This window comes from Podarcis bocagei (genome assembly GCF_964188305.1).
Source record: "Podarcis bocagei genome assembly, chromosome: 4".
Lineage (NCBI taxonomy): Eukaryota > Metazoa > Chordata > Lepidosauria > Squamata > Lacertidae > Podarcis > Podarcis bocagei.
The window spans coordinates 8,436,688-8,457,521 of NC_138128.1; the positions used below are offsets into that span (position 1 = coordinate 8,436,688).

Below are 20,834 nucleotides of genomic sequence, written 5' to 3' on the forward strand. Positions count from 1 at the left end.
TCAAGAGCTACAAATTACCTGCCCAGCCATGAACTGCCCAAAGCCAGGTGGGAAGGTCAGTGTTGCTATGAGAAGCGTGACGAGAGCGGGGAACAGCAGGCGCCTGGAAGGTCACAGACAGCAGTGGTTAAAAAAAGAGAGTGGCCCCACTGCACGTCCCCCCCAACAGAGGCAGCGTGGTGTAGTGGTTAGAGCATTGGACTATGGCTCGGTTCAAATCCCCACTCAGCCACGAAGCTCTCCCTGGGTGTGACCTTGGGCCAGTCACTGCCTCTCAGCCAACTCTACCTCACAGGGTTGTTGTGAGCCTAAAATAAGGAACGGGAGAACCAAGAACGCCACCTCGAGCTCCTCGGGATGTAAATGCGACAGGTGATAATAATAAACAAACAGGCAAACAGTGGGCACAACTATGCTCCCCAAGGCTGGCAAACCCTCAGAGGCTCAGAAGGTCATTGCCGCTTGCTTGGGGAAACAGCTGCCCCTGGGCGGATTAGAAGGCTTCCGTCTTAAGGGCCAGGGGAGGCCAGTATTCTGCAACTGTTCATGCATAGAAAGTGGATTCAGGCACTTGCGAGTGGGGGGAGAGGCAGGAAAGGGACCCCCCCCCCCGCAGCTGGGTGGAAGCGGTATTAGAACAGTGTACTCTCTGCAGCATTTCATACAGGGCTGCATTCACCACTTGAAATAAAATGCGCCCAACACTCACCCACATAGGAACCTCCCTAGTTTATCAGACTACTTCTATGCCAGGGTCCCCAGAGGTTTTGGGCTAGAATTCCCATCAGCACCAGCCAGCACGATGGAAATTGTAGTCCAAAACATGCAAATATCAACTCAGAAGTAGGTACGAAAAGGGCCTCTGTCCTCCATCTCCAGCCTGACCCCAAATGTTACACAGCTGGACTAAGCCACCCTTGGGCCTCCATTGCCCTCTCTGGGGCCCCACTCATGCTCAGGTCAAGGCACCCATGTGTCCAGCGGCCACCGTGTCTTACTTTTTCATGAGGAACCGGTTAATGGCCTTCTGCTTGCGCATGAACTGGACAATCTTCCGGTTGAAGTACACGAAGAGTGCACCGCCAAAACCACTGGCGATCCTGAAGAGGAGAGAAGAAGAAGAAGAGTTTGGATTTGATATCCCGCCTTTCACTCCCTTTAAGGAGTCTCAAAGCGGCTAACATTCTCCTTTCCCTTCCTCCCCCACAACAAACACTCTGTGAGTTGAGTGGGGCTGAGAGACTTCACAGAAGTGTGACTAGCCCAAGGTCACCCAGCAGCTGCATGTGGAGGAGCGGGGAAGCGAACCCGGTTCACCAGATTATGAGTCTACCACTCTTAACCACTACACCGAAGGCCTCAGTGTGGGGAGGAGGGGTCCTGCCGGGAGGGAGGGAAGTGTGGGGTGGCACCAGAGAAACCCTACGAGACTCACCCAATGACAGCAAAGGCCGGCAGCTCCTGCAGGTCGAAAGGGAAGTCCAGTCGGAAGCGGGTTTTGAAGAGAGCTGTGATGGTTTCTAAGGGAAAGAGAAGGGTTTGGGGTGACCAATCTCAGGTCTCTAGGACAAGAGGTGGGGGGAATGTGGCCACTAGGCTTCTCTACCTGGCCCTAGGAACCCACAATGTTTTTCCCCCCTTTTTAAACAGCCATTATGGATTTTGTTACAAACAGATTTGTTACAAACAAATGTTGGTCTGCCTCATGCATCACAATAAACCATGGTTTGCCTTACATCATGGTTTATTTGCAAACGTGCCTTCGGCCTGCTGCCCAGCTCACACAAACCATACAATGGCTTGTTGTGTCAGATGAACCCAGACCATAGTTTGCTTTCCCCACCCCCCAAAAACCAAACCATGGCCTGTAAGCCAGAAATCAGCCAAGGTTTGCACTTGTCTTATTTCTGGCTCAACACTCACAGTTTGCATGAAATGAACAAGACGGTGGCCAGGGTTCAGATGACACAGCAAGCTTTAGGTGGGGAGTAGGGGAGCCATGCCCACAATTAAACCATGGTTTAAGACAAACCATGGTTTCTCTCTTTTAATCCCCAATTATATTTTATTAAGTTTCAACATTTTTAACATATACAGTCAACACAATTCCATCTTTTCCCTTATTTTTCCCAATGAGTTTTCCCCCTGCTCCCCTTCTGGTGCACCCTATCTTCTATCTAGCAGATCATAACCACAATATTATAATCTAATTACTTCTGTTGCTCATAGCTCAAATTCTGTTCCTTAATTTGTCCGACAAAGGCATCCACTCTTCAGTAAAACACTCGTCATTAGATTCTCTTAATTTTGCTGTCAATTTTGCCACTTCTGCATAGTTTGCTAGAACTATGAAAAACAAACTATGGCTTCTCATGATGTGCAAGCCTGGACATTGTTGTATTTGATTGGATTTATCTTCTGACAGTTCTTGTTCTGTATTTTTAGAATGACAGTTTGCTGTCTTGATTTTAGGCAGGCAGGCAGGCAGGCATAAAGCACTTATTATTATTTTTTCTTTTTAATGCAAGTTGAATGAGTTATTCTGATTCCTGATTTTTGGGCTGCATTGATTCAAGAGTTCTGCAGAGGGGTCATCATGATTGGTCAAGAGAGATGTCCACTTCTGCATGGACCCCAGCACTCCCTGGTTCCAGCCCCGGCCTCACCACCAAAGTAGACAAGTTCGGAAGCAAGCACTGGAGATGTTCCTCTCTGGGAAGGAAGACAAGGGCCATACCTTCATCCTTGTTCCACACAGCGAGAACCCGGAAGATGAAAGCACTGAAGGTAGCAGCAAAGAAGCCACGCCAATAGTTGCGGACGGCGAAGAAGGTTGACGTGACTTCGATGCTGAAGAGGACACCTGGTGGACACAAAGAAGAGGGAAGAGTCTGGGAGCCACCAGAGGGTTCTAAACTCAATGCACACAAGGCCCCTAAACCACTACCAGGGTTATCCTCTTAGGACTGAGTTTGCCAAACTCATAGAGTTAGGGAATGCAGTACACGTCCAGGACTGAATCGAAAACAGAGGCTGCATCGACCCGGTGCTGGCAGCCTGGCTCAACTACCGATCCAACGGCAGGTCCAATCCCATCTCCCTCAAGTTGGGAATTACTGAGCTGGGAATAGACAGCTGTGCTGTGGAAAATCTGGCAGATTTTTCAGACTCCAGAGCAGCTAGTCAGGGCGAAACAACACATTACGCTGCTCATGCTTTTTAAAAAAGTGCGCATAAAGTTATCTGCTGTTACTTTGAAGGAAAAGTGGCAGTAGGCACCAATCCTGATAGGGACGCACGTCAGTTTCCTTCCCTGCATTTGTAGTAAACAACACCTTTGGAGGCAAAGAGCAGCTGGGGGGGGGGCACTTTTGGGCAATAAATCGGTGTGGGGTTCTGATCAGAGATCCTGCTGGCTGCTTTCCTTTCAAACGAAAGTGGCCAAATTTTGCACTTTTTTCTTTTAAAAAAGTATCATTTAGCAGTTGAGCTTCCTTCCTCCCTTCAAGTGACACCCCATACTTGAAGTACAGCAATGCTGTTCAAAGGTTTAAAGTAAATATTTGTGTGTGTGTGTGTGTGCCTATCTTTCAAAATAGGTTTGCTCAGTTCCGTGCTTTGCTTCCTCAGATGCCAGTGTGTTCAAGCTACAGGTCTAAATATTATGACAGTTCCAAAGTGCAAGCAACATACTGAGATTTCTTACCGAGGACACAGTTTCCTCGCCAGTTAAGTGAACACGGGCAAGAAATTATTTCTTGACAAACATCACATTGCCGAAACCAAAACACACAACACGCACAAGTCGCCATGCCACAACTGTCGGCAAATGCCCTTCTGCGAGGATGGATTTCAAAGCTTCATCTCTAATCAGCCATCAGATGGTAAGATTAATCCCCTATTTCTCCAATGAATGCCCTTCCCTGTTTGCTAAGGAATCCCAAACCAGAAAACTGGGCTGTGCTTCTAGAGCTTTGGATAGTTAGTCCCTGGCTAAGAAGTCCAATTTGCCTCCCGAAGAAAATTCTTCTGTCCCTCTGTGAGATCCCAATGGTAAAAAGAAATATATATATACACGAGGTGGATACAGAGAAGTTTAAGCTTCTTTGCTCAGCCCAGCACCCTGATGGGGATATAAATGACCCCTTTCCAATTCGCACAGATCAGATGAAGAGGGGGGGGGTGGTTAGGGCTGGGCGATATCTGGTTTTTAATATCACATCGCGATATACTGATATATCACGGTGTCTGGAATAAGGAGCTATGTAGAGGTACTGGCTGGCCTCAGGGTTTTCCCTGCATCATGGCTTTTGCTGGCGCCTGCTTCTGTGATTTGCTGCCTGCTGCAGGAGGCAGGAGAGAGCTGAGCCGGCTGACTTAACAGGGGCTGCAGGAATCGAGAGAAGCAACAGCTGGCTTCATGGTTTTCCTCACATGGTGTTTTTTGCATATCACACATAAACAAACACACATCATGATTTGCAATATAGCAACAGGTCGGAAATTATGAAACCGACATCACGATATGGACTTCAAAACAGTTTGGGTGATATATTGATATGTTGCCCAGTAATGGTGTCTCAGTACATGTTGTGCACATGAACATGCATGAGAGTGCAAGCAGGGTGGCCCAAGGACAACTGATATGCAGCAATCAAGAGGGGTGGTCAAGGACAAATCTTGGGCTAAGTAGAGGCAGCCCCCCGTGATCAGCATGGGGCACTATACGTAGTACCACTTCCTGTCCCCTGCCTTCTCTCCCCTCAATAATCTCCATTTTTTAACCTTTGTCCTGCACTAGTGAGACCCCACCCAACCACATTCCCCCTTCCCTTGTCCCGCATCACCACGACTGTTGCTTAGAAGCAGGAGACCACAAAAATGGTGCCAGCCTGAGGGTGGAAGGAGATGTTACAAGAGACAGGAGTTAGCAGCACTCGGTCCCTCTTTCCATTGGCTTTCCGGGAATATGCCAATACAACCCAACTCAGGCTGTGTTCTTCCCTGCCTCTACTGCTAGAAGTCAGCAAAATGAAATGAGGGAGGAGAAAGTTGAGGTATGAGGGACTGAACCCTCATGCATAGCAGGAATTCTTCCATGGCGCTAGAATCCCTCTTTCTGGAAAAAGCGCTTGATTGCAACTATTAATTTCGTTGTGTTAGAATCTGGAATTTGCTTCCGCAAGATGGAGCGGATTGCTTCAAAACAGAATTAGGGGGGGAAACCTCATGCTCTTGGCAATAATAATAATAATAATAATAATAATAATAATAATAATAATAATAATTTATTATTTATACCCAGCCCATCTGGCTGAGTTCCCCCAGCCACTCTGGGCAGCTCCCAATCAAGTGTTAAAAACAATACAGCATTAAATATTAAAAACTTCCCTAAACAGGGCTGCCTTCAGATGTCTTTTAAAGATAGGATAGCTGCTTATTTCCTTGACATCTAATGGGATGGTGTTCCACAGGGCAGGCACCACTACCGAGAAGGCCCTCTGTCTGGTTCCCTGTAACCTCACTTCTCGCAATGAGGGAACCGCCAGAAGGCCCTCGGCGCTGGATCTCAGTGTCTGGGCTGAACGATGGGGGTGGAGATGCTCCTTCAGGTATACAGGACCTGAATATATTGGAGATGGCATATATTGGAGATGGCATTTCCTCTGAATATTGGTTCCTTGGGAATGCAAGCGAGGAGAGTCCTCTTGCTCTCACGTCCTCCTTGCTAGAGACATCCGGCTAGCTGCTGTGAAAAGAGTATGTTGGACGAGATGGCCCACTGGCCTGATTCAGGCTCTTCATGCAATGAGTGGCTGTGTGCCTTTGCAGATTTAACCGCTGCCGTGCAATGCCCTGCCTGGAAGCCTCTCTCTTTATTTGCTCTCACCAGCAAATTCAATCCCTTCCTTCCTGCAACTGCTGCAGATTGAATTCCTCTTAAAGAGAGAGGCAGCCGGGATGGAGGGCCACTTAGTCATCCCCCCCCCATCCGCTGGTTTCGCTTGGCTTTTGAACTCCTATGTCTGCACATGCCGACAGGAAACTCCTGTTCATGTATGCAGCTGTTATCTGGGCAAATGAGAAAGGGCCTCCCTCCCCTTATTTCTTTTGGGAAAGCTGGCAGAAAGGGAAAGACACACACAGATACACAGACTAAGCCTTTGCTCACAACAGAAACCAACACGGAAAGGGAGACAGACACCAGTCACCAACCTAGAAGAGCAAAAGCAGCGGCGAAGAGGATGCACAGGAAGGACTGCCTGGGAGGAGCCCGCAGCAAAAAAGGGGGAAGGAGGAAACGAAGTTATGCCTGCAGTTTGAGAGAGGGTTCGCCCCGACCCCAAACCCCACCCAAGGCTCACATCAGCTGCATGGTGCACTGAGTAATTGCACTTATTCTTATCCAAGGAGCGCAAGGTACTATACAACAGCTCTCCCTCGCCTCCCTCTTTATATCCTCAGAACAACCCTGTGAGGTGGGCGGGGCCTAGAGAGATGGGGACTGGCCCAGGGTCAGCCAGTGAGACTCATGGCTGACCGCAGGTTTGAGCGCCGGTCTCCTGGGTCCAAGTCCAACTCTCTAAGCTCTGGCTCAGCGTATAGCCTGAAAACCCAAAATACTCAGGGATCAAATGATGGAGAACCCTTTGCTCAGCCCAGTTAAGGAGGATACAAATTGCTCCTTTCCAATCCTTATGGTTCAGGGGGCTTGTTTTGAGGCTAGGCTCCCCAGCTCTCAATAATAATAATAATAATAATAATAATAATAATAATAATAATAATAATAATAATAATAATAATAATAATAATAATAATAATTTATTACTTATACCCTGACCATCTGGCTGGGTTCCCCCAGCCACTCTGGGTATTGCTTAGGCCCCAGACTCCATTTTTTTGGCATTACCGAAGAAGAGACTGCACTTAAGTGCGTGCAGAGTGCTATTTCTCTCTGTCCTTAAGCACAGCCAGCTCCCACATAACTAGGACTAGGGTGCAATAACTTTTAGGCTTCATTTCTGCACTGAGCAGAAGCAAAGACATATTTTGGGAGAGGGGTGTGACCCTGTGGACATTGTCCGCCAGGGTTCACCTCCCCAACCAGAGGGGGTCCAGCTGAGAGAGCTGTCCCTACTCTTCTCACTCTCCAGACCCTGTAAAGCAGACCCTTCCCAAACAGCTCCTACTCTTTTTGCTCCCTCTGTAGAGATATGGGAAGCAGGAGAGGTTGGTGGGGGGTGTCAGCTGGGGGCCACTCCTTCCTCAGAAAACTCCTCCCACTAATCCATTTGCAACTGGCCACAGCACTTAGGCAGCTGGAACTGAATGCTCTGGGCAGGAGCTCTCACAGGCTGGTGTTCATTGTGCCTGGTAGGGTGGGATACAAGGAGACGAACAGTAGGTGGCGCCAGAGCCAATGACAGGCAGAGGAGCCAACTCAACCCTTTCCTCCTCCCTGCTGTTCTATGAGGGTGACACTGAGACTGAGAAGGAAGCTGGCAACCAGGCAATTAATCAGCATTTCACTCTAAAATTCTCCTACCTATTTTTGTATGCGATTTAACCTAACACACACATTTTTGCATAAAAAAAATCCCCCATATAATGAATTTGTGCACATTATTTTCACTAGTGTGTGCATTTTTATGCACACGTTTCCCTAGCATGTGTATGCATAAAAATGCATATATCAGTAATAAGATTTGGAAATTGTTTTCTCTAGGTCACTCCACACATCTCTCAGGGCCATTCGATGTGGATACACTTTCATTCAGGTTTTGGGTGTGTGTGTGTTTTTTTGTAGCCAGCCCAAAATCACAACATAAATCACAAAAAGCAAACAAGGCAATCCTAGAGTGCAAGTTAAAATATCACTTTCAGCCTTGTAAATTCTCAAAATTTGAAATTGTGAAGTTCACCAGATCATTTTGATTGCCGGTGGGAAGGGGAATCCCCTTGCCAGGCCACACTGTTTTAAGTTTAACCCCCCCCCCCCCCCAAAAAAAGCCCATACATAACTTTCTCACTGCTAGCTTGTATAAAGCTATCCTCCAGGCAACAAACTTGTCTATACTGGCCAGCAACCATCTGATTTTGAAATAGCCTGACTGACCTTCTTAAAAAATTCTGGAACAAGCAGAGGAATGTATTCCAGGTGACTTCTGATCTGTCACAAGGTGGGTTGCGATTCAGAACATAATGCACAATGTAATTCAGTCTGGCTTGATCTGCTTATGCATAAAGTCTGTCACTTCTTGGCCCATTAAAGAATTTACCCACCAGACTTTAGGTGGGGTTGGCTTGAAATCTGAGTAGATGCATGTTTAAGGTGGTGGTGGGGATGTTAATAAATTACTAGGCGATCCTCAAGGTACCTTCCACTTCTACAACTCTATGATTCTAAAACCAAACCATTTGTGGTTGGATTTAATTTTAATATACAAAACTAGGGACCTGGAACTCTTTGTATACTCAGAGACCATTTTGGTATCCTTACCTCCAATCGGAGCAGCAAAGCAACAGCCAACACCCACCGCACAGGCAGCTGCCAGCATCTCAATATTGCGGGATTCGTTCTGAAAAAAAGACCAAAGGGCACAGAATCCATGAGGAGCTGCACAAAGAGAAGCGGTCTGAAGGGATGGGCGACTTCCACTTGTCTACTTCAGAGAAGGAGCTCTTTAAGAATCAGGTTAACTTGAAGCAATGGGCACCCATTCTGAATCGGCGCTGTGGCGCCCCTGAAAAACTAGCCCCACAAAATTGATGTGTTTCATCAGAGAAAAGTCATTGTTAGCATTTGTTAAAGCTTGGAAATCTCTTGTGGACTTTTTGCGCAAAAAAGAAATGATACCTGGATTTGAGGATTGAAGACAACATTTGTTTATAGAAAGTGGCTTTGTTGGGAGTTATGTTAGATTGGATGAAGAAAATATTGTATTATATAGCAGACAGATGACAAATTGGAAGTTCTTTCTTTTATTTTTCTGTCTTTCTCTTTTAACCAATTGCCTAATCTTTTTTAAAAAAACTTTCTTCTTCTTTCTCTGTTTCTTTCTCCCCACTCTCCTCCCTTTTGTGTTTTTTTATTGTATCTAGATAAAAGTTTTGGTTTGGTTAAGAAAAGAGAAAAGATCTAAAGTTTTGTATTTTTCTCTATAAACCTTAATAATTTTTTTTTAAAAAAAGAAAAACTTGCCCCACCATCTGAAAGCTCTTGCTCGATACGTCTCTTGTGCTTCCTGTCTCTTGCAGCAAGAACCTCTGCCTAAACTGGTTCTCTCACCCCCTCAGCTCCTTGCAACCCTAATACTAATACTAATACAGTGGTACCCCGCAAGACGAACGCCTCGCGAGACGAAAAACTCGCAAAACAAAAGGTTTTTTCGTTTTCGAGTTGCCTTGCAAGACGAATTTCCCTATGGGCTTGCTTCGCAAAACGAAGCTTGCCCCGGGGACAGCGGGTCTTCTCTTTTGAAGCAAGGGGCGGCGGGGAGAAGCGATCTTCTCCCCGCAGCCCCAGGTCCGGGGACAGCGGGAAGCGCTTCCCGCTGCCCCCGGACCTCTTTTGAAGCAAGGGGCTGCGGGGAGATCGCTTCTCCCCACCTGCCCCCACCGCCCGGCTTCGGAACGCTGCTCCGAAGCGGGGCGGGGGGGGGCGGGAACACCTGCCCCAGCCGCCCCGCTTCGGAACACTGCTCCGAAGCGGGGCGGGGGGGAGGGAACACCTGCCCCCAAGGCCGGCTTCGGAACGCTGCTCCGAAGCGGGGAGGGGGGGCGGGAACACCTGCCCCAGCCGCCCCGCTTCGGAACGCTGCTCCGAAGCGGGGCGGGGGGGAGGGAACACCTGCCCCCAAGGCCGGCTTCGGAACGCTGCTCCGAAGCGGGGCGGGGGGGGCAGGAACACCTGCCCCAGCCGCCCTGCTTCGGAACGCTGCTCCGAAGCGGGGCGGGGGGGAGGGAACACCTGCCCCCCCGCCCGGCTTCGGAACGCTGCTCCGAAGCGGGGCGGGGGGGGGCGGGAACACCTGCCCCAGCCGCCGCGCTTCGGAACGCTGCTCCGAAGCGGGGAGGGGGGGCGGGAACACCTGCCCCCGCCGCCCGGCTTCGGAACGCTGCTCCGAAGCGGGGCGGGGGGCGGGAACACCTGCCCCAGCCGCCCCGCTTCGGAACGCTGCTCCGAAGCGGGGCGGGGGGGAGGGAACACCTGCCCCCGCCGCCCGGCTTCGAAACGCTGCTCCGAAGCGGGGCGGGGGGCGGGAACACCTTCTGAAGGCGGGCGGGGGGCGAAAGTCTTTGTCCCCCCTGCCTGCCTTCCCAGGGGCTTTTAAATCGCCCCGGACAGCGGAGAAGTCCTCCGCTGTCCCGGGGTTTTTTAAAATGCTGGGGGTGGGAAGAAAAGCCCTTATCCCCCCCCCCAGCCTTCAGAAGAGGTCCGGGGACAGACTGTCCCCGGACCTGGTCTGAAGGCGGTTTCCCTAGGAACGCATTAATTGATTTTCAATGCATTCCTATGGGAAACCGTGCATCGCAAGACGAAAAACTCGCAAGACGAAGAGACTTGCGGAACGAATTAATTTCGTCTTGCGAGGCACCACTGTACTAATACTAATACTAATACTAATACTAATACTAATACTAATACTTACAGATAGGTAGCCGTGTTGGTCTGCCATAGTCAAAATAAAAAAATTCCTTCCAGTAGCACCTTAAAGACCAACTAAATTAGTTCTTGGTATGAGTTTTCGTGTATCTGAAGAAGTGTGCATGCACACGAAAGCTCCCAACCACTCTGGGTGGCTTCCAGCAAATATAAAAACATACTAAAACATCAAACGTTAAAATCTTCCAGGTACAGAAGATTTTGAAAGTTTTTTTAAAGTTTGTAGTTCTTTATCTCCTTGACATCTGATGGGAGAGCGTTGTCGGGTTTTGGGAAATCGGATCCCTCCCCTGGTGACAGTGATTAAGAAGATCAAACGAAAGGAGGATTCTTACCAAAGTGGCTGGGGAAACCCAGCCAGATGGGTGAGGTATAAATAATAAATTATTATTATTATTATTATTATTATTATTATTATTATTATTATTATTATTTACATACCAGAGTTTCTTTCATAATCACAGCAAGAGAAAAAGGAATGCATATCTCTCAAAGAAAATGGCTTTGCTCCCAATGAAAGTTTACCCCCTCTGTCCCCATTAATCTATGTCACTCCTACATTGGGGGTAAGCTGAGCTTGCTGCCGCTGCGCTTTCTGCTCTATCACTCTCAGAGCCCGTCTAGTCCTAGGCGAAGGGGGGTCAGGAACGCTGTCCAAAGACAGTGAATCTGCCAGCTGTCTCTCTCCTGGTGTTTGCGCTTCTAGCCCCAGGACTTCCCACCTTTTCCCCTCTGGACTCTGTCCCTCTGCAAACCACTGTTCTAAATCAATACTGTCCTCCTGCCTTTGGGAAGGTTCCGAAAAAAGGGGGCAGCTCCCACCATTCCTTTCCCAGCCCAGTCCCTGACAGGCATTCCACAGGGAGGGCGCCACCACCGAGAAGGCCCTCTGCGGTCAGAGGGCTTTTCACGAGATCCTCACACCTCAGAACTTTGCAACCCCATGCGTCTCACCTCATAGATGCCACCGAAGAGTGAGAGGAATTTGCTGAGGAGGGCGGCACACATGCTGGCGATGTGGACAAATGGTCCCTGTGTGGGGGAGGGAAAGAGGAGTCAGCAAGGTGGCCGTACCTGCCCCACGACATACAGATCCTTTGAGAATCAAGCAGCAGCAGCAGGTTCAAGGAGGGAGACCTCTCCCATTGCCCCCAAACCCCCAGAACTCTTTCTCCAAGAAGTCTTCAATCTGGTCAGTCTTGCCCCCATCCTGTGTGCCCCACCTGGCTGTGTCTCAACGGCACCATTGGACCCCCCACTCCCCTCACCTCTTTGCCCAAGGGCATCCCACTGCCCAGGGCGCACGTCAGGCCAATCACTTTGGCCACAAAGGTCTTGAGGGTAAGGTACTCTTTCAGCACCACGCCCCGCAGAATTGTCTTCATTTCGGGGATGCCAGAGCCTGGGGAGAAAGAGAGAGACAAAGGGATGGAGGGAGAGAAAGGGACAAGAAGAGGGAGCTGTATACAGAGAAATAAATGGAAAGCTGTGGTCCTCTGGGTGTTGATGAGCTGCAGTATCCATCATCCCTGGCCACTGGCCATGTTGGCTCAGAATGATGGGAGTTGGAAGCCCATAAACAGCTGAAGAACCACAGGCTTCCCACCCCCTGCTCTTGCAACTGCAAAGTAAGTGACCTCTGCTCTGCTCTGTCTCTCTGGTTAGAGACAGGGCACGCTGTGTGCAAGTAAATCAGATTCAGCCAGTTCACACGGAAATGAAAGTCTAATATGGAAATTTCCAAGGTCTGGAACACTGAAGCTTTTTGCAGAGATAACGTTGGTGCCCCTCCAGACCTGAGCACAAAATGAATTGGGTGTGGGGCGAGGAACACTCTGGCAGAAAAGGTTGCTTTCATAAGCCCCTTGGAAATGATACCTTTTGTCCCCACAGGAATCCGCTATCCCTGGACTCACCTACAGCTTGCGGAGCCAAGATCTGAGTGAAGCCGGCTGAAAAGGTGATGAGGACCACGGGGTAAGTGACCCAGGCCATGTACTGCAGGAAGATGTTGGCATCCAAACCCCCATACATCCACTTCTGGGCTGCACAGAGACAGAAAAGGGGAGGGTACTTTTGTAAAGTGTGCAAGGGGGACGTTCTTGCCTGGTAAGCCCGGGGCGAGAATCCTCTCTCTCTGCTGAAGGCAGCCATAGCATCAAAAGGGCCCCCCTTTTCAGGAGGCCAAAGGAAAAAGCAGGTGGGATTTTTGCAGGTGATGCTCACTCTCCGCTCCAGCTGCATCAACTAAGGACCAAGCCTAATATCTTGGCTTCCTAGTGGTGCAGCAATAAAACTGGTAGCATATTTGCAAAGCTAAGCTGGGGCCAGTAGGTTTTCAAATTGGATGGGGGACTGCATGTTGAGATCAGAAGGTTGGATTAAATGACCCTCGGGGTCCTTTTAAAAGAGAAAGGATGAGGGTAAATATTCATTTATTTATTTTAAATGATATTTATTGAAATTTTACAGACAATAAAAAGTTACAAAATTAAAAATAGGAAATAAAAAAAAGAATAACAATAATAAAAGAAAAAGAAATACAAAAATACAAAGACAAAATACATAAAAAGTAAGAAAAAAAAGTTAAAAAGAAATCAATATTTTCATGTCTTATATTTCATTTACTTGTTTCCTGACCTCCTCACACCCCCTTTTTTGTATTCCAGTTCACATGGTTAATTCAGCAAATCCTTACCCTCTATCATTTATCTTTACTTAATATCTTAACCTATTATAACTATATATTTCCAATATTCAGGGGATAATAAAGATGCTCCACTGAAGTCAAGAACAGACATCAGTAGAAAAGGGGTATGCAGGCCAAACTTCTATATCTTTATGCCCTTGTTTCCCAATCTCTCTCTCTTTGCCCAGGACTTTTGTTCCTCCAGTTCTACCATTTGCTATCTGGTCCCCTAGTCTCCTCCTTCCTTAAAATGACTCCAACTTTCCTCCCTTTCATGCCAAGGGCCTTGGACTCCATGGTGAACAGCCGATTCACAGCCCTGTGGGCTGGGGCAGCCGGCCGGCCCATCCAGTTGACAGTGGGGAGCACCAGCCTTCCTCTGTGTCAGCACTTTCCTTACCTTGCAGGCAGGTGGCGATGGCAAAATCCATGGCCCAGCTCACCAGGGCCATAAGCAACCCCAAGAGGATCAGGAAGATCCAGTCCTCGCCCACCTTGGAGATGAGGAACTTTTGGCACCGCACAGTGCAGACTGCAGGAAGAGAAAGAGAGAGAGGGGGTGTATTAGGGATGGAAATCAAGGGCCATGAATGTACAGTCATACCTCGGGTTGAATATGCTTTATGTTGAGCGCGTTCGAGTTGCGCTCCGCTGCAACCCGGAAGTAACGGAGCATGTTACTTCCGGGTTTTGCCGCTCGCGCATACGCTCAAAATGACATCACGCGCATGTGCAGAAGCGGCAAAAAGCGACGTCCACGTGCGCAGACGTGCCATCGCTAGTTACGTTTGCTTCTGGATGCAAATGGGGCTCCAGAACGGATCCCGTTCACATCCCAAGGTACCACTGTATAAATAAACAAACAAATGAAATGCTTTCTGTATATATTGGGGCTACCAACATGGCGTCAGCGGGTGCAGCCTTGCGCACCCTCTCCCAAGCACTCCCCCCTTGGTCATGAGGCACAGAGAGCACCTTTCCCCACCTTGATTCTTGTGGTAAGGTTCAAGCTTACTGGGAAATGATATATAATGAATTGAAAAAGATGTTCAAAATAACTTTTATTTTTAAAAAACCCCTGAAGCTTTTCTTTTGGGAATCATAGGGACAGAACCACCTAAATTGGATAGAAATTTATTCATGTATGCTACTACAGCAGAAAAAAATGCTACTTGCTCAAAAATGGAAAGGAAGCAGAAGTCCCAGCAAAGGGAAAAACTTGTGGAATATGCAGAAATGGCAAAACTTACCATAAGAATAAGAAATCAAGATAACAGACTCTTTATAAAAGAATGGAAATGGTTTATTGAATATTTACAGATAAATCGTAAACAGATTAAAACATTAGCAGGATAGACTAATAGACTACATGGAGATGGCGGAAATGACTGGCAGAATCCGAGACCAGGGAGAAAAAAAGGGAGGCGTGAGGAAGTCAGGAAAATAAGTTAACTAAAGATGAGAAATCAAAAAAAAGAGGGAGTTTTGTTTTCTTTTATATGTGTTTTTTCTTTTTCTTTTTTTGTGTTTAATGTCTGTATTTTTGTATTTTGTAATTTTGTATTTTTCTGTTTTTGTATTTTTCTGAACTTTTCTATTGATAAAACTTAATAAAATATTATATAAAAAAATAAAATAAAACATTAGCAGGATTATTGTAATAACCTACAGTTTTATAAGAGTATATGTTTACAGAAGGTAATTAAATGAGTAAACTAAATTAATTTGGATATGCAGAAGTTATGAAAAAATGAATTTAAGGAACCGAAGAAAGGGGGGAAGGAAGTCAAATTTTGAAATGTTAGGTGGATTGTAAAATTAATGAAATGTATAAATTTGAAAAGTATAAATAAAAAACTTTTTTTAAACAAGATTCTCAGTAAAACCAATCCACTGTACACGTTAAGTGGCTTTCAAACATTAATCTCAGCACACGTGTTCAGCTACTGATCTTTGCCACATGTACAATTCGTGAACACACAGTGACGGAGACGTGCCAAGCCTCTGCAAACACGACGGTGTATACCACAAATAAGCACGTTGCTCGCTCCTAATCCTTAGATTGCAGCTTGCTGGGGTGTTGTGCAAACTCAGCAGCCCAAAGCTGGCTCCCTTTCCTTTCCTTACTCTTTTAAAATCTCCGGTTACTTTTCAAGCTAGGGGGCGGGGGGGGAGGGAGGGAAAACATTTATATTTTTAGACGTTTCCATGAAACTAAATTGTTTTGATTCGAGTAACGACACACATTCAAGATCTGAAAAGGGACTTCTTGTCTCAGCAGAGCCAACAGCCCGTACGGGGGTGGGGTGGGGGGTGGAATCCATGAATGAGTTTGAATAAGGAGTTGCATTTTAAGAACCGCAAATAAAAGCTTTGGGTCAGCCTGAACAATGATTGGCAAACTTGCCTCGGCCAACTGGAACACAAGACTCTGTCGCCAATTTGGAACTCTACGCGAAAGCTTGTTACATAACCACACAAACATGCACCCGTGTGTCCCCTAACGCTCACATAAAAAGCTTCATCAATACATTACTTTTGGAGTCAGCCACAGTGCTTGCTTTCTCTAGAAGCAATCACAATTAGCATCAGTGCGGACCGGTAGCTCCCTCCAGTGGAGACTTGAGAGCTGTCCTAAATGCAGTTCCTTGCCCACCCCCCACCAATATTCTCTTTTTTTGCTTTGCTAAAAGAAACAGCTTGTTCCTCCACACCCAAAACCCATAACATTACCCCCCCAAACAAGACATCTGTCCCCATTTGTACAAACAAACAGCAAAAAAACAGCTTCCTTGTAAAAAAAACACAAAACAGACAAGTTAGCAAAGGCATTAGAGCACACATAGCCAAAACTGATAATAAAACACAATTACTATTTTAACCCAACACCAGAACGGTAACAGCTTCTTCCTTTCAGGCAAGTTCCAGTCCAACAGGATCTCTTCAAGCCTTCTTCTTTCTCCTTGTTGCACAGTCCCTGTCCCAGTTCTGCATCCCAGAGCAGCTTACACATTTGGCAGCCTCAAATAGGGAGTTCTGACATGTTGAACCCAGGATGCTAGCCTCAGTACCAGAACTTAGTACAGTGGTACCTTGCTTCTCGAACTTAATCCATTCCGAGAGTCCATTCAACTCCCAAAACTGTTCGAAAACGAAGGCACGGCTTCCGATTGGCTGCTGAAGCTTCCCGCACTCAAGTGGAAACCGCATCGGGCGTTCGGCTTCCGAAAAATGTTTGAAAACTGGAACACTTCCAGGTTTGCAGCATTCGGGAGCCGATTTGTTCTGCAACTAAGCCATTCAAGAACCAAGGTATGACTGTACCCCAAAACCTTGCTCATCCTTTGCCTTGGGCTACTGCAGCGCAAAGCACTTATCTGGGTGCACGCACAGCTGTCGAAACAATTCCTTAAAATCTTCAAAGAGTTCCCATCGTTGCAGACATGCAAAAAGCAACGGCAATTTTTTTTAGGAAGGATCACTATTGGGTTGCCTGCATGACTCTTTGGCTTGGGATTTCACAAACTTCTCCGTCCATGCAGATCAACAGCTAATTTGGGGCTCTAATCACAGGCTCAGTCTTCTGGAGCCAATTTCTCCTTGGCCTCTCCTCTGGTTGTGGATCAGACCCCCAAATTCACACTCTAGTCCCAAAACAGTTTCAGTAGCCACACACAACTGGGTTTCCCCAGCCACTTTGGGCAGCTTACAACACATAAAAATATAGTGAAATGTCAGACATTAAAAACTTCCCATTTGCTGCCCCTGGGTTGGTCCACTTTATCCCCTGCCCAAACTGTAAATCAAAGTCCTACCACAAGTCTCTATCAAAGGGCAGCTTCTTCAGGATCAGCCGACCCAGTCCATGCAAGTCCGTTGCCAAGAATGCCCCTCTCTGCTTACTCCCAACTTCTCCTCATGGGCAGGTAGCCATCCCAGTGGCTCTTGCCCACCAAACTCACGGGACCCTGGGTGTCCCTTCCTGCTGGGGCCTGCTTAAGGGCTGCACCCAGTATACAGACTGGTCCACACTGCACAAGGCCATCTTGGGGAACTCAAAGGGCTAAATCATGGGGGGGGGGTTTGTTGTTGTTGTTAAGTCGTTTAGTCGTGACCCCATGGACCAGAGCACGCCAGGCACTCCTGTCTTCCACTGCCTCCCACAGTTTGGTCAAACTCATGCTGGTAGCTTCGAGAACACTATCCAACCATCTTGCCCTCTGTCGTCCCCTTCTCCTTGTGCCCTCCATCTTTCCCAACATCAGGGTCTTTCCCAGGGAGTCTTCTCTTCTCATGAGGTGGCCAAAGTATTGGAGTCTCAGCTTCAGGATCTGTCCTTCCAGTGAGCACTCAGGGCTGATTTCCTTCAGAATGGATAGGTTTGATCTTCTTGCAGTCCATGGGACTCTCAAGAGTCTCCTCCAGCATCATAATTCAAAAGCATCAATTCTTCGGCGATCAGCCTTCTTTATGGTCCAGCTCTCACTTCCATACATCTCTACTGGGAAAACCATAGCTTTTACTATATGGACCTTTGTTGGCAAGGTGATGTCTCTACTTTTTAAGATGCTGTCATTGGTTTGTCATGGGGGGTGTGTGTGTTAATCTCACCCAATTCAGCATGAGCTCCTCGGACACATGCACACAGGCCTCCAGCTTCTTCTGTGTGTTTTCCTCTGCTGCACATTCATGCACATCTCCATTCCTCCTGCTCATGCATGAGTGCCTCTTGCATCTCCTCCTGCACCAAGTCAGCAGGATATGGCTGCTCCTCTGGTGCATGCATGCAGGTCTCTAGACTTCCCTGTGTTTTCTCCTCCAGTAAGTAAGCCACCGTCATTTCCCTCTTCTTGCACATTCACATGCACCTCCAATTCTTCCAGCTGCTCCCCGTCTTCCGTAGCACGCTCCCAGGGAATGGAGAAATCAATCAGTGGCTCCTCGGCCCCAGCCAGCTCACCCTTCTCTGAGGTGTGTCTTTCCTTCAGCTACCATCCGCATCTCTTCGCAGTCCCAACCCCTCAATTGCCCATCCACATTCTGGATCTCTTCAGCCACCTCTTCCACCTGGGTGCCTTCCACCTGGGCTTCAGGGTCACTTTCAACCCCCTGTAGCATCTCATCAGGCAGGCCTTCCACCTCGCCTGGAGCCACACTTTTCTCTCCAAGGAGGCTTCTCACAAATTCTGCTTGCAGCTGCTTCATTTCACTGAACCACTAGTTCTGCTGCTCTATCCGGTGCTGGGCTTTGCTGCTGGATCATCAACCTGAACTGCTCCAGTTATGTTGCTGTTCCTCCCTCCAGCTCACAGGCCCTTCCTCCAGGAAACACGAATCCCACTTCTGACACCAGTGTTGCACACTACCCCAATCTCTGAGTGGTGCAAGATTCCAGGGGATCCAGGCACTTATGTTTCCTTTTGGAACACAAGTACAGCAGAGACTTTGGTGTCTACATAATTTATGGTTTATTTATAGATATCTACAACCTGAGCCTACAGTGGAGGGGTTCACAGCATTAACTCCTCCAAAAGGCCTTTTCCGCCATAGCCACAGCCGTGGAATCGAACAGAAATCAAATGTTGCTCTCAGACGTTGCTCTGACTCTCCAGCTTGCTGTTTTACTTCTAGATCACATCACTGCAACTCAACTCTAAACTCTCTAACCATGATTGGGCCCCTACTAGGGCTATGCAATATCAGGTTTTCAACATTGTGATGTATTGCCAGCTAAATGTTGCAATGTAGAGATACATCACAATGTGTGAAAATAAAGGGGAAAGAGGACGTCAAATCAGTTTGAATTGGCTCGGTAGCCAGCCAGCCCTCCATATCAGTGACATCGTGGCACAGTCTCTCCCCAGAGCCCACCCTGGGCCAGCTCCCACTCACATTGAAGGTCACGTCCCGCAAACAGCGACTACCAGGAGCTGCTCCATGGGTACCGCGGCGCAGCTCCCATTTGCTGATCACAGACACCACCACCAAGCAACCATGTAGCCTGCCTGGAAGAGAAGCTTATGGCAGCAGTGCCAGAGGAAGTTCCCGGTCTGCCCCTGCTCTGTGCTTTGCTGTCCCCTGAAGGAGGCAGGGGAGAGCTGAGAGGGCAGAGCACCCACCAGACAAAAGTTGGCTTTGTGCAGTTTATTGGCAAGTCAGATATTTTGAACTGGCAATTGCGACGTGGATTTCAAATTGGTTTGCAATGATTTATCATTAAATTGCCCAGACCTAGTCCCCACCCAATCGCTGAAGAATTGATGCTTTTGAATTATGGTGCTGGAGGTGACTCTTGAGAGTCCCATGGACTGCAAGAAGATCAAACTGATCCATTCTGAAGGAAATCAGCCCTGAGTGCTCACTGGAAGGACAGATCATGAAGCTGAGGCTCCAATACTTTGGCCACCTAATGAGAAGAGAAGAGTCCCTGGAAAAGACCCTGATGTTACCATTTGAGGAAGTTAAGAATTATGTGAATGATTGGCTGCATTACTTTCAAGTTAATGAGATGTTTAGAAAAGATTTAAACCAAAGGGGTTTTGCTGATAAAGAATCCAATTTTCAGACATACATATTAAAAAATGATTGTAAGATCTTAGCAAAAATGTATAAAATATTGCTGGAATGGTATACGAAGGATGAGGAGGTAAAATCAGTGATGATTGATTGGGCCAAAGATATAGGACATAACATACAAATGGAGGATTGGGAAAGACTCTGGAAAGATGGTTTAAGATTCACTGCATGTACTGCTTTAAAAGAAAATGTTACGAAAATGATGTATCGATGGTATATAACCCCCGTAAAGTTAGCAAAAATGTATAAGACAAGTAACAAATGTTGGAAATGTAAAGAAAAGGAAGGTACTTTCTTTCATATGTGGTGGGAGTGTAAGAAGGTAAAATGCTTCTGGGAAATGATTTATAATGAATTGAAGAAAATGTTGAAATATATATTTACTAAGAAACCAGAAGCATTTTTACTAGGCATTACAGGGAATGAGATAAGTAAGAAAGAGAAGAAGTTGTTTTTATATGCAGTGACAGCAGCAAGAATATTGATGGCTCAGAAATGGAAGCAAGAGGAGCTGCCTACGATAGAAGAATGGAGAACTAAAATGATGGACTATGCGGAATTGGATAGAATGACAGGCAGGATCTGGAATCGACGAGATCAAGGATTTACAGAAGATTGGGAGAAGTTTATTCAATATTTGCAAAAACTAAGTGATAACCAGATTACGTTTGTAAATTTTAAAGAAGCTCTGTGATGTGAAAATGTAACAATAAGTAAAAATAATGAATTGAATCTAATAGTTTTAATAACAAGGGGTAGGAATGTGTTAAAAGTGATAAAATGAAGGAAGCTCAGACAAATTGAGGGAAGTCAAAAATGGAATTAAGATGTAATTAAGAAGCTGAAATGTACAATTTTGTTTTTTTGCATTTGTAAACCAATAAAAATATAATTTAAAAAAAA

At 46.9% G+C, this 20,834-nt stretch overlaps 1 protein-coding gene across 2 annotated transcripts in view; it reads right to left on the reverse strand.

Moving 5' to 3' along the window:
* Positions 1-20,834, reverse strand: part of CLCN2 (chloride voltage-gated channel 2) — an 86,832-nt gene that overhangs the window by 31,528 nt on the left and 34,470 nt on the right. For both annotated transcript variants that reach the window (XM_081190060.1, XM_081190059.1), the window contains exons 3-11: positions 13,756-13,887; positions 12,583-12,711; positions 11,935-12,068; positions 11,621-11,698; positions 8,501-8,579; positions 2,738-2,863; positions 1,436-1,520; positions 999-1,100; positions 19-103 (exon numbers count right to left, since the gene is read on the reverse strand). In XM_081190060.1, coding sequence (XP_081046186.1) covers positions 19-103; positions 999-1,100; positions 1,436-1,520; positions 2,738-2,863; positions 8,501-8,579; positions 11,621-11,698; positions 11,935-12,068; positions 12,583-12,711; positions 13,756-13,887 — 950 coding nt within the window. The remainder of the gene's footprint in view (positions 1-18; positions 104-998; positions 1,101-1,435; positions 1,521-2,737; positions 2,864-8,500; positions 8,580-11,620; positions 11,699-11,934; positions 12,069-12,582; positions 12,712-13,755; positions 13,888-20,834) is intronic.